Source organism: Euwallacea fornicatus, chromosome 18, assembly GCF_040115645.1.
Source record: "Euwallacea fornicatus isolate EFF26 chromosome 18, ASM4011564v1, whole genome shotgun sequence".
In the NCBI taxonomy this organism is placed as follows: domain Eukaryota; kingdom Metazoa; phylum Arthropoda; class Insecta; order Coleoptera; family Curculionidae; genus Euwallacea; species Euwallacea fornicatus.
The window spans coordinates 1,289,829-1,303,120 of NC_089558.1; the positions used below are offsets into that span (position 1 = coordinate 1,289,829).

At 37.5% G+C, this 13,292-nt stretch overlaps 2 protein-coding genes across 7 annotated transcripts in view; one reads left to right on the plus strand and one right to left on the minus strand.

The window, feature by feature from the left end:
• Positions 1 to 7,375, plus strand: part of edl (ETS-domain lacking) — a 65,012-nt gene extending 57,637 nt beyond the window's left edge. For 2 of the 5 annotated variants that reach the window (XM_066293013.1, XM_066293012.1), the window contains 2 exons: positions 5,865 to 6,017; positions 6,079 to 6,824. In XM_066293013.1, the coding sequence (XP_066149110.1) occupies positions 5,906 to 6,017; positions 6,079 to 6,299 (333 nt within the window). In that variant the 5' untranslated portion in view covers positions 5,865 to 5,905 and the 3' untranslated portion in view covers positions 6,300 to 6,824. Of the gene's footprint in view, positions 1 to 3,429; positions 3,593 to 3,644; positions 4,004 to 5,864; positions 6,018 to 6,078; positions 6,825 to 6,865; positions 7,025 to 7,081 lie in introns of those variants that run through there. The other 3 variants (XR_010733087.1, XM_066293015.1, XM_066293014.1) reach the window with 3 other exon arrangements.
• On the minus strand, positions 7,364 to 13,178 carry LOC136345002 (ATP-dependent DNA helicase Q5-like). Of its 2 annotated transcripts, none has more exons than XM_066292959.1 (11): positions 12,771 to 13,178; positions 12,533 to 12,657; positions 12,317 to 12,481; positions 12,095 to 12,268; positions 11,396 to 12,042; positions 11,100 to 11,309; positions 10,912 to 11,050; positions 10,589 to 10,864; positions 9,259 to 9,959; positions 8,199 to 8,827; positions 7,364 to 8,139 (listed from the first exon to the last, which is right to left on the minus strand). In XM_066292959.1, the coding sequence occupies exons 1-11, from the start codon at positions 12,868 to 12,870 to the stop codon at positions 8,057 to 8,059; spliced, it is 3,249 nt and encodes a 1,082-aa protein (XP_066149056.1). In that variant the 5' UTR covers positions 12,871 to 13,178; the 3' UTR covers positions 7,364 to 8,056. The 2 variants fall into 2 exon arrangements, with proteins under 2 accessions (XP_066149056.1, XP_066149054.1); XM_066292957.1 differs by having other exon boundaries at positions 8,199 to 8,830; positions 12,771 to 13,174.
• Positions 13,179 to 13,292: the final 114 nt, after the last annotated feature.

Consider the following 13,292-nt stretch of genomic DNA (forward strand, 5'->3'; position numbering starts at 1 on the left):
AACTATCGCTAGGATAGCGGGAAGTCAAAAATTTCCTAATGAACGAATTGTATGGCTAACCCTCTCCAGCGTGTCCCATTAAGGCAGGTTGTTTTGAAAATGAAAGAAAACGCAGTTGAAAAATTCAGACGTTTTTATTATAACAAAAAAAATGTACATGTGGGGCTTATGAATTGGACACAATATCCGATAAACGGTCTCCCCACAACTAATGGCACTTGTCGATTCTTTTGACGAAATTTTCGATGATTTTTGCCGTAGTGACTGCTCAATTTCATCAATGGTGTGTTGGCTTTCAATTCGGTAATCGTCGTTTGGTCATTGGCACGCACCTTCCATTCAGAAAATCTTAAAGAAAAAAATCCAACGGCATCAAATCAGGTGACTGTGGTGGCCAAATCGCATTGTCGCGGCGCGAGATAACTCTCCTTTGAAATTTTGTCTTCAACAATAAAATTCCATTATTTCTTTCGCTGTGTAGCAAGTTGCGACGTCCTGTTAAAACCACGTATCAGCAAGATCTATTGCAGCAATTTGAGCCTGGAGGAATTGTTTATCGAATCACGGTAGCCACCGCCCTCATTGCCAGTCAAAGAAGAACGGTCCGATCACTTCGGCAGTGAAGAATGCCCACCAAACAGTGGCTCGTGGCGAATGCATGGGACATTGAATCGATCTCGGACTCTCCCCTAAATGCAATAATTTTATTTGTTGAGATGGCCATCAAATAGGAAATAAGCTCCATCAGAGAAAATGGTTTCTTCGAAAAATCATTATTCATTTGTTGCTCTAACATCCGTTCTGTGAATCTTCGTCACTGTTCATGGTCTACTAGTTTTAAATTTTGTGCCAACTGAATCTTGTAAGACTGCAAATACAGATCTTCAGTGAAAATTATTTGTAAACTGCGTCGTGAACCTCCCAATTCCTGACAAAATGGCGAAGGATTCTGGTCAACATTTTCACCAACTGCTGCAAAGTTTTCGTTGGACCAACCGAATCACCATGGACGGATGTGTCTTCTGGGCTGGAACCGACCCAACGGGTGCAAACTTATCGATTAATTGGACCATTGTACTGTGTCAAGGTGCGTTATAGGGACCGAAAAAGTCCACGACATCTTCTATTCGACTTTGCGAAACTCCCACCATTTTGGTAATGGATTTTCACAATCGCTATGCGTTGTGCCTCTATGTAATTCTCCATAACCAACCCTCGGTGTTTAGATTTCATAATTTTACGAATTGCAAAAAAATAAATGACGATAACTTCAACAAAATGACCGGTCTTCATGGGACACCTTATAGTTTCTGAGATCCTGACCTCGATGACGTTCCTGGAACTCGGACCACCCTGCAGTGTCCACTTTTTGCCATTTCCGAAGCTGCAAGTTTAAAGAACATTTGAAATGGGGAATTCGAAGCAAATAAATCTGAAATACAAACAAACACACGTTTCCTAAAAACAGGATATCCCGTTTGAAAAATAAAAGGGCCGAATATGCAACAACCCCTAAAACCCCCGAGGTACAGGAAAGGGTGTTTCTGAGCGTATGTTATTTCCGCCAGAACATCCGCAACTATTTTCGATTGAGAGAGAGAAAGAGAGCCATTATGGGGTTTGACGCCCCAGTGGGATGTGTCAAGATGGCACCCCCTGGCCCATTCACTTCGGCCCTTTAATGCCACAGGAAGTTGTAATCTCCTGTGGCGCCTCGGAGAAAGAATCGTTGGTATGTACTAATTAATTCTTCTGTGTGGCCGCTTTATAAAGTGGTAAATGGTTTATCATTGGATCCTCCTACGAGTAAGTCAATACCATACACAGGATGTGGCAGATTTGCATCGAGTAATTATACAATAGGTAAACGGGAAACTGATACGGATAAAGGTACGGAAAACAATAATACTGTGCTTTAAAGCTGATAGATGAGGTTGTCCAATAAAACGTGGTATAGACAGGATGTGATGTTTTGAGATAGAGCCGTGATAAACTTGCAATATATATTGGGCTTTTTTGATACGTTCGCCCATGGTCGATGCGAGTTCTCAAACACACAGGGTGTTCCAGAAACGCCGTGCTGAATTTAAGGGGGGATTGCGGTGGAGAATTTTTGCATGGAAGCTAGTCAAAAACGAGCCGTTTCGGCTTCGGGGTCGTGTTGTTCAAAAACGTAATGTTAGCTCGCCGACACCAAAAGACTTCGACGTTTAATTCGTTTTTATTAAAGAAAGCGCAAAAGAAATTTCAATAAAAGCTTAAAATAATGACCCCCAACCTAGTTACGCGAATTTCTTATTTTAAATCATTGAATCGTACATCCATCATAAAATGTACGGATCTTGCCGCATAAAAAGAGAGACTGCCATTACTCTTCCCAGTAATTCCTTTTGGAGGGCCACAGGAATCTCATATACTCACGATTTGGTATAACCCCAGAGGAAAAAAATCCAACGAGTCTAAATCGGGACTTCCCGCTGGCCACCTGATAGGTCCGCCTCTTTCGATCCATCGCCCGTAAAAATGTTGGTTTAGATAATCCTGCACAGTGCGAGCAAAATGTGCAGGTGCGCCGTCATGTCGGAACCACATTCTATCTATAATGTATCTCCGCGCAAGAACGTTTTAATAAACGTCTTTAATAAAACGAAGGACACCAAAAAGCGTTTATTTTGTTTGTTTGTTTTTTTTTTACTATTTATGTTAGTTGAACATCGAAATCTTTCGAAGAAAAATTACCCTCGAGCTGAAACGGCCGATTTTCGAATAGCGGCTTCTGCGCACAAATCGTTCACCGAAATGTCTCCTGTAAAGGCGCCTATGAAGGCACAGTTCGCCGGAGAGACCAGGGCCGGCCGGCCGCTATCGGCTGCACACGATCAGGCAGACGGCAGGTCAAGACCTGTCGATACGTGAAGGAAACTGAACGTGTGTAGTCCCGCATTTCAGGTCACGGGCTGCCGTACCAAATTTTTACCATAAATAAATAAACGGGTACGTTTTACCGTACCATGGCAAATCGGCCAGAGTTTATAAATATTTATCGGGAACATCGAATGCTTATGGCAAGTTAAAGACACGACGGAGTATTTTAATAAAGTGCTTAAGACAAGCGCGTATGGTGAATTATCGGAGCTTTGCAAAGCCGTAGATCAAGGAGCGCCTTTAGAAAAGAGCTATAATTTTTGAAGTCGGCAGCACTTGCGCAGCGAAGCTCCCGTATCAGTTCCACATGTGACAAGGCCCTGCGCAGCCAGTCCTGAACCCAAATTTTCTTCTTATTTTTTTGCCTTTCTTCTGATAGTGCGATTATTGCAGCTGCACGCTATTCTTGCGACATTTTATAGAATGAAAACTGTCGTCCCAGATCGATCGTGCATAGCAAATTCTGTAATGGTAACGGTCCCGTATCGCAAACGGCATAGAACCGAAGGCCGCAGTCCTTAAGTGAAACTGTTCGTGTGTATCGACCGACGATGGTGGCCGGCCGACTGTACGCGTGTAGGTACCTCGACGTCTGCAAGTTTGGCACGACCTTTCTGGAACACCCTGTATGATATAAAGGCAGCGCGCTTGTTTGTGTAAATAAGATGTTAAGTACCTCCGTTGAGTAAATATTATAATAAACAAACACTTCCTGACGTACTAAGCTTAAAAGGCAAATGAAAGAAACGAGTGTTGGCTTCCTCGTCAATCGTCATGACCAGACTTTAATTACGGGATGTTATAATTTGGTTATTTGGGCTTCGCGAATCCCTGGTTGACAACTTCTAAACTCTCGTAGAACTCACATTTAACTGGTGTGTGCGTGCGTGTGCAGCAACTTCGAGCTATTTTTAAAAGCAAACCCCAAGGAAATCATTTAGAAAATGTCCTAAATTTGTGTTTTTAAGTCTATTTTCATTAAGACGTTAGTTGAGATAACAGGAAGGAGTGATTTTCGAAAGTTTTATGGGGCAAGGAGTAAATTAGAACGTCTGTTCGCGTCGACGTTGATGGGATGGTAATAGTTTCCGATCCGAAGAAAAATTCTACATGATGTTTTCACTTAAACAGAAATATTTCACTTAAGACTGGGTTAATTACGGGAGTGCCACAGAGGTCAATTACCATTCTGATGTCTTCCCACATGCCATTACAAGATATTGTTTTTATTGACCGATAAAGCGGTATAATAATTACATACGGGCGGCTCACATGTGCGAATGACACACGTATCTAATTTATTGCTTAATGGAGAAAGTTAGGCACTTATTAAGGCAATTAAAATCGTAAAAGGCAACGAGGTTTCTTTCGACTTCTATATAGAGAGCAATTTTCCTTAAGGAAGCCTTTCTGGTGCGACGGCAGCCATTATTACGAAGGGATCCCAAGCGAATAGGCCTTGCCATGCGAATAGATTTTTTAATTATTACGTTGCGGTACTTTCTTATTTTGTGTATTACATACACGTACAGTTGTTGAAACGCTCGGAAGAACTAATATAAATAATTTCGATTCGCGATATTTGTGATGGAACTAAAAGATAATCAAAGGAATCTTTGAGAACGCCTGACCCACACGGTTCTCATGAAATTATGAAAAGCAGAAACTTGAATGCATGTCATTGATAGTTGACGTTTTATATCGATTTCAATCCATAAGCCAAGATCTACCCGTTCGTGCTATTCGGATTACGAGGTCTTACCGGTTCATATTCGGATTCAAATTTTGGATACTCCAAACTCCAGTGTGCAAGACAAATGTTTGCTTTCATCGTTAAAACTCTAATTTCACCCCACTGTGACAAAGTAAACGGCGAAGTCTACGTGCAGTTGACACGTAAGCTATATCTTCTGTCTTCATTTAACTGTGTGTACCAGAAAAGGACGGTTTCATGGTATTTATGTGGCTCTTATCATTATATCGTGTCATCGATCGACACCAACACAATTGACAGAAATTACAATTTTTTAGGGCAAAATTAGAAAATATTCTTGAATTTTTGAGTTTCATGTCGATTTAGTTTGTAGTAAATTTTGAAGTTTTTCCAACCGTTTCTATAAAATTTATTTTCTGTTGAGTTTTAAGCTGCCTACTTCAGGTCGTTACCGCTAGGAATTTTTATAGTTATAAAAAATCTGATCGTGATTAAAGCTTAAATTCTATAAGAAATCCAGGGGTAAACAAAAAATACGTTGAAGAAAAATCACTGAAACTATCAAAATATGAGTACGAATTTGTCCAGATACGAGGGCGGACTTCACCTAGGAGAGATTAAGGAAGAACTCGTTTAAACTGATTTTTCGTTTGACTGAAACAGTATCATAATTGATATTTTATAAAAGGCTCTCTTCTTCATCTGGAGAAATAAGTCGGCCGTCGAGCGAAACCTAACAAGCACTTCACAGATTACTAAAATATTGCTTTAATTTCACTCAAATGGAGAGCTCGGAAGGCCGTTTGATTATTTATCGAAAATACGAGTATTCAACTTGTAAAAAAGGTCGATTATCACGAATTAAAAGTAAATCCCGATTCGCCCCAATGACACACGTCTAATGTGCCCCAAAGAATCGTCCATATGGGGGCACGGAATACCGCCAAAGAGGGCAAATAATAGATCCGACCTACGTCAAAACGGTTATCGGAAATAGGAACCGTTAAGTACGTTTTTAGGGTGTATCCTTTCAAAGCTGCAACCGACACACATGTTTTCTGTCTAAACAAGAGCAGACACGGATGCAAAAAAAACTCCTCTTCGATGAGGGAGTCCCAAACGTCCGAAATCCGATATAAACAGGAGGCAATTGCGTTTACGGTGTCGGGTGTCTTAAACACACAAAATGGCCTTTCTGTATCTAATTTTAATGCTTTTATTCCAGAATTAACCACCAAGATAGGGTATTACGATAACACCGTTAACATGGCTGCTGAAGGTCCTATTAGATATGGACTGGCGTCAGAATGGGACAGATTGGCAGCTTACAGGCATTCGCATCAACATGCTTCTGAAGATCAGGAAAACTTGCCCAAAGGTATATATAAATTGTAATTGGAAACAAAATCTCCCTTAAACAAACATGTTACCTTTATTAGATCCAAGGCAATGGACCAGAGAACACGTAGGACAATGGTTGCGGCATATCACAACCATTCACAACCTCCCAGAAGTACCATCGTCAAGATTCCTAATGAATGGCAAGGCCCTATGTCTTATGTCCCCCAATATGTTCCTCTCCAGAGTGCCCCTAGGGGGCAAGCTACTGTATAAAGACTTTCAGCTGCGACTTTCTACGGCTTTGTATTCCAGAAATTAAGTTCCCGCGGTTGGTGATATATCAATGAGTTTCTTCTTGGACATATGTGAAATGCAAGTTCTCCTTCAGGGGCGATTATCATTTTGTATATGCAGCTTGTACCAAATATGGCAACTTATTTGTTTTAGTGTTCTAATAACGTTTCCAAACCTGTAGCGTATATCTACCTCATATCTGATGCAAATAAACATGCGGCGCAGCTCTGTAAAACATAATGTGATACTGAAGGAGAAAAATATCATTATTGATTCGTAAAAAGGGAGAATATAAAGACACAATATATTCATATCATATTATCCCATTTTCGACATTTGTATCTCTCCAGAAATGGTTTTAAGAAGAAAACGGAAATTCCTATACTTTTGATGAATTCGGAAGAGTGATTAGACTGATTTACTGAATTTTGGTTAATGGTAAATTTAGATTTGTATATTTTTGCTAGTCATGTAAATATTTTGCAGTTATTTAATTTTTAACGGTTTTTGTAATATTTTTATTGCTGAAATAAACCTCACTTTAAACAGTTCTGCAGCTTTTTTATTCAAAATCGCATATTTTACTTTAAGGCCACTGTCACCTTTAGCAGAAAATATTCAAAGCCGAAGCGATAATCCCAACTTCAGTAACGCCAAAACAACGTACCGAGTATATCGCCGGTCAAGACATTTATAACAGGTGGATCGAATAAAAGAGCTCAATTTCTGATGTGGGTTAGCGAGCAACAGGTAAGAATTGCCACGATAATTTACATAGGGTACATCCTGCTCTTGACCCACTTGCAGAGAATGGGAACTCTAAGGAATCCATGAAGAAGACACCGTCAAGCACATTCTGTACGAATAGCTAGAAATCCACTAGTTGACCTCTTCGACAGAGCAGAATAGTCAGACTAGAAGACGTAAATAGGACGTCACTTTGATACGTGATCAGGTTCGAACGTGTCAGGAGACGAGGAATAATACCGTAAGCCACGATAAGATGGCTTATATTCAACGGGCCACAATTGACCGATCTCAGGTCGTAGTAAAGGACTTTATCAGGCCGCCCAATTCAATACAATGCAGTTACTCTCAACTTTTCATAATTTATTTAACAAAAGATGATCAAATGGGAGGTGAACAAATTTCCAAAATAAATAAAATTACGTAATTCTATATACGTACATGGATATAATATATTTCCATAGGGTTTTTTATGTTTAGAAATGAATAATGTTGAAAGCTTTGGGAGCCTCAATCAATTACTATTGAAAGTTACTCGATATGGAAAAGTGACTCAAATATGCATAAAATCTGATAAGAAAACCACGGGAATATTCACAAAAACTTGCTTAAATATCTTTGAAATTTGACCAAGACCTCCAATACCGGGGACATTATACATCCACTTTCTTATTACCTATTACAAAACTTGTTTTCGCCGCAATACCAAACTTTCCCAGCTCCTAAACGTGAATTTTAAAAAATAAATAGCAGTTTTCTATACACTTTATTCCTGTATGCTTTAATAAAGAAAATTAACCTGCACAAGGATCATCGTTTCCCTACAATATACAACAAACTTTATGTACACAATAATAGAAAATACTTGTTTTCAAAGCTGTATAATATGATGCAAATCTCTCAAAAACACATAACCCACGACTTAGTTTTGCCCTGAATGTTAACTTAATAATTGTAGATTGAAATATATTATATACAGGCTTATAACATAAGTAGCCCTACACTGGCAATCTAAAGCATAAAGTCTATTCACTGTTAAATGTATATGTTAGTCTTAGAGTTAATCTCCAAATTCCGGTTCAGAAACCTCTTGACATAGTCCTTAATTTCGTTTTCATCTGAAATTAATATTGGCTCCTTCATATAAACAAATCAGAAATGAAAATGAATAGCTCACCTTTATCCACAAGCCAGTGAGATATCTTCCTAGCCATAGTCTTGAAGATTTCCCTAGATTCAAATCTTTTGTCCACATAAGCTGGAGTCATCAATTTAACAACCAACAAACCAATTTCTGTTTTCCTTAATTTCCCCTTAGACTTTATACTTCCCTTTATAACAGCAGCTTCCCCATTTGTTTCAGGCACTTTCTCTGGCTCATTCTGTATTATAACCAACTTAGGACTATCATCTTTATTGCTTGTTGAAGGGGTTGTATTTACAACTTCCTCAGGTACTGCAACTGGCTCTGCAGTAGTTTTCTCTACTGTTTCAGCTTCTTCAGACCTATCACCCAATACAGACATTTCAGTGTCTGTGGATTTATCATAGCCTAAAGGTTCTTCGAGAGGCACCACAAATGAATGTTGAGGAGTGCCTCCACCTTCAGTGACTATGCCGTCTTCAAGTTCATCTGAGTGACCCCCATTAACTTCCTTCAATAAGTGACAAAGTGGTTCTGGTAAAGGGTTGTGTAATGTTTGTTTGGGTGATGCAGGATGTGATTCATTTATACTTGACTCAGAACTATAACTATCATCAGGTTTTTCTGGCTTCGTTGAGTTAGACTTGCCATTTTCTTGGGTTCTGCTGTAAAATTTTATTAGATCAATTGTGATATTTACACCATAAGTAAATAGATAAAAATGTGGATATGTCCACAGTAAAATTTCTTTAACAAATCAAGAAAATGTTTTTTCATATTTAAAAAAAAAGTGCTCAGGATCAGTTCATAGTAAAAATTTAACAGATCAAAAAAAAGACCAAATTGTATAACCAAGGTAAACCTGACCTGAAAATAAGTTCTAGATTTACCATGTGTTTCATTGATTATATCTCACAATCTTGAGTTTAACATTAGTTTAAATTGAAACTGAAAGTTAGTTTTTGAATTTTAATTTTTCTGCTTTAGGAAAACACAGTTTTTTCCAGATTTTTTGAATCCTTAATTCATAAACTTTGTATTTTTTTTATCTTACTCTGTATTGTTTTTAATAAAATTAAAGTGAAACACTTACTGCTCATCTACACTATCCTTCTCCTCACTACACTTTCTTCTTTTTCTGTCATCATCAAATGATTTCCTGCTCACTTTGTCAGGGCTACGGGCCCTCTTCTTGTCTCTACTCCTATCTCGCTTCCGCCTTTCGTTGCTCCTGTCCCTTTTATATCTATCATGAGACCTATCCCTTCTGTGCCTGTCCTCTCTACTTCTATCTCTATGCCTGCTTTTACCTTTATCATCTCTGTATCTATCTTTCCTATTTGACCTCTCTTTACTCAACTCTTTCTTGCTTGAATGTCTCACATTCTTATCCTTCTCCTCATCAGACTCTCCAAACAATGACTTAATATTATTAGATTTGCTCATTTTTGTATCTTCACTATTGGGTGAATTACTTTTCAGATCTAACAGTTCTTTGGCAGTTTGGAAGCCCAAACTCAAAGTTGTTTGGTTGAGTTGTTGATTGATAATTGCTGGAGCACAAGCACTAATACTAGATAGAGGTGTTTCACTGAAATTTGAGACCTGCTCCTCTAAGTGAGCTTTTGCAGTCTTGAAATCATTCGAGGCTGCCTCCTGCTGTTTTGATTGCTGTTCTTTTTTAATATTCCGAAACAAGTCAGTCAAAGTTTCATATTTGGCCGGCTTGGGCTGGAAAGTGGAAAGCTTTTCATACACAGTTTTAATAGTAGTGCACTTTTTAATATTAGATATCTGTAAAGAAAAAGTGAAACTCAAGATGCTGTGGTCCTGGTCTAAAAATAACTAGGTTAAATTTCTGGCGTGCCGTTGGAAACTCCATTTATGATATTGCAATAAATCGCTGAATTCTCGGTTTCTTAGACAATTTTGCGAGGTTTATCTAGGACTTTTGCGTGGTTATTGAGGAATTTTAAGTAGAAAACCTTTTGGAAAGTACTGAAAATATCAAAAATGAAAGTTTTTATTAACTTTGACAATGACAAGAAAGACAAGTCATAGACTGGCACAGACAGCAACGTCAAATTGCTTTATGAATGCAATGCTGAATGAGAGTCGGTTTATTCAGTATGTCTGTTTTCGCAGTGGTTCTTGTATTAAATCCTAACCAAAAGATTGCATCACTGAAAGACAAAGACATTATGACGTCATAGAAAACCAGACATTAAATTATAGCGCTTTCAAAATACGTAAATCAAATATAAAAAGGTGATAGATTTCGTCAAATTGAAGGAGATTGAGATATGTATTAGAAAAATTGCAGTGTCAACAAATGGATAAAAGATGTATCTAACATTTGGATACAGAAACCGCAAAATCATTTTCTGGAGATGATTATTCAATAATTATGAGAGAACACTTACCAATTTAGCCAAACCATTCCTGTACATCATCATTGTTGTTGTAGAACCAAAAATCTCATATTCCAAGCTAATACTACAGTCTTCTATATCTTTTTTGTCCATTGTCTGGTTTGCTGTACATTCAGTGTAATTTGCATACAGAGTATCCAGTATTTTAGACAAATATTGTTCCCTAATGGCCAAAGTAAGCCCTTTAACTTTACTTGAAGAAGCAGCAGCTGCTTGGACTCTCGCATGTTTCGAAAATAGTTTATCAATTGTTGCTACAGAAACCTCCTGAAAATGTTTTTTTTATCTCTTGTTAGTTTTATGGAGAAAGTTACCTGAGGATTTCTCCTCAGGGCTAATTGTTTTTGAATGAAAGTAGTTGCTTCCTTTTTAGCTTGTTGTTCTCTCTCAAAAGTTCTGGGTCCTCCACTGTCACTATCACTGTCACATTCACCTCTCCTTTCTCTTGTTGCACTAAAATTGTTACATATACTATACTAATGATTTCTGTCTCTTAACTTACTCAGATACTCCTTTCCTCCCCTCCCCATACAAATCATCATAATCCATTTCATTATAAGAACTAACATGCGTATGATACTGCACACTTTTAACCAGAAACATTTCAACCATTGCCTTAACAGCTTTTTTGTCTTTACACCAATCGCAGCTTTTATTGCATTTTGGTTGAGGTTCTCCAAAATGATTGGAGAATAAAATATGCCTACATTCCCTAGAATAATTAGAATCCAACGAAAATAACGCATAGTTCAAAACGTGAAAAACATAAAATATTTGAACATATGATAATAAACTTACGATGGATTTTCACAATATTCTACCACCTTCTTAAATCCCTTAGCTGCAATTTCAACTTTTAATTTCTTTTCAGGCCTCCCACATGCCTTTCCTAAATCCTGTGTCAAATGGAATTCAACTGCCTTCGAATCTGCCCTATTATAATATACACGGCAACAAGAAGGTTTACCATCCCTTCCAGCCCTTCCAGTTTCTTGATAAAATGAAGCTGGGTCTTTGGGCACTCCCCAATGAACCACAAATCTCACTGAAGCCTTATCAACCCCCATTCCAAAGCTGATTGTTGCACATATAACTGGGACTTCTCCTCTTTGCCACATTTCTTGAAACTCTAGTCTTTCATTGTTTTTTAATCCTGCATGGTAGCAAAGGCTTTTAATCTTCATGGAATTTAGTTTTGAAGCTAAAACTTCAGTTTGTTCTCTTGTGCGACAATAGATTATACCACATGACTTTTGAGAGTTGGGAAGGTCTTTTTCTTTTTCAAATTCTAAGCAATTCTCAATAAAGCCTTTGAGATGTTTAAAGGGGTCTTCAAGGATGTTTGGGAAGAATACATCATAAAACAAATTGCTGCGAAAGCAGGAAGTTTTAAATATTTTGTGGTCATCTGCAAGTCTCAAGCTTTGAATGATATCATTGGTTACCTGTAGGAAATTTTATTAAATGATAATTTTTGTTGGCAAGTTGATATTTTACATGTTTTCCTGCAGTTGCAGTCAGAGCAATGCAAGGCACACTGCAATTTTCTCTTAAATTCCCAAGTTTTAAGTAATCAGGCCTAAAATCATGACCCCATTCACTAACACAATGTGCCTCATCCACCACAATATAAGATATTTTATTAAATTTGCACAAATTGTCAAATAAATCCTGAAATTTGCCTTGGAAATTTGTATAGTAAAGTTACTGCAATTTCACCTTAAATGTTGTAGTAGCAGCCTGCTCAGGGGTGATATACAACAGCCTTGTATTGGGTGAAGTAGACTTTAAATCTGCAATTAACTTCTCTCTTTCTGTTTTTGATATCTTGGAATTTAAAGACGCAGCTCGAATTTTTAAAGATAATAAAGTATCCACTTGATCCTATGGAAAATCATGTGAATATGAATTACTGTGGTTCGACTATCTACATACCTTTATTAATGCAAGTAATGGAGAAAATACTATGGTAATCATATTATCATATAAGACAGCAGGTAACTGATAGCAAAGGGATTTTCCTGATCCAGTAGGCATTGAAACATACACATCATGTTTCCCTGAAAGTGGGCATTTTTAGCTATTATTTCTATGTTATTGCAATAAAAAAAAACTTGAGTAAGGAGAAATAACAGCCTACACACAACAAATTTTGAATTGAAAAGTTATTTACTCTGACAAATCGCAATAACAGCTTCTTGTTGCAGTTTAGACTTAAAAGTGTCGAACTTAAAATATTTTTGCAGGGCTTTGAATATCTTAGGAGTATCCATGGTTTATTATGGTCTGAATCAATGGGTATGGAACTGGTCTTCCAGGTTTGATATTCTAATAATTATCGCTTCAGTCACAAAGCAAAAATAATTGTATAAATGCTGCTTCCAGTTCCAATTGCATTATACAGTAATTATTGTACCACCACACAAAATGTAACAAAACGAATTCGTAAAAAAAACAAGTGATTATTTGTAGAGAATAAGTTTTAAAAATACACACATTGAGGCTCAATTATGAAAATAATCATGCAGAATTTTAAAAAATAATTAAATACTCTTAGAAGTAATAACGAAAAACTGGCGGAGATTTCTTTTGAGTTTGACATATTTAGATTACGTCGCCAACTGACAACTCGGATGATAAAAGCAACTGATGTTACATATTTTTTACAAAACCTGTTTTCCTCTTTTCCACTGTT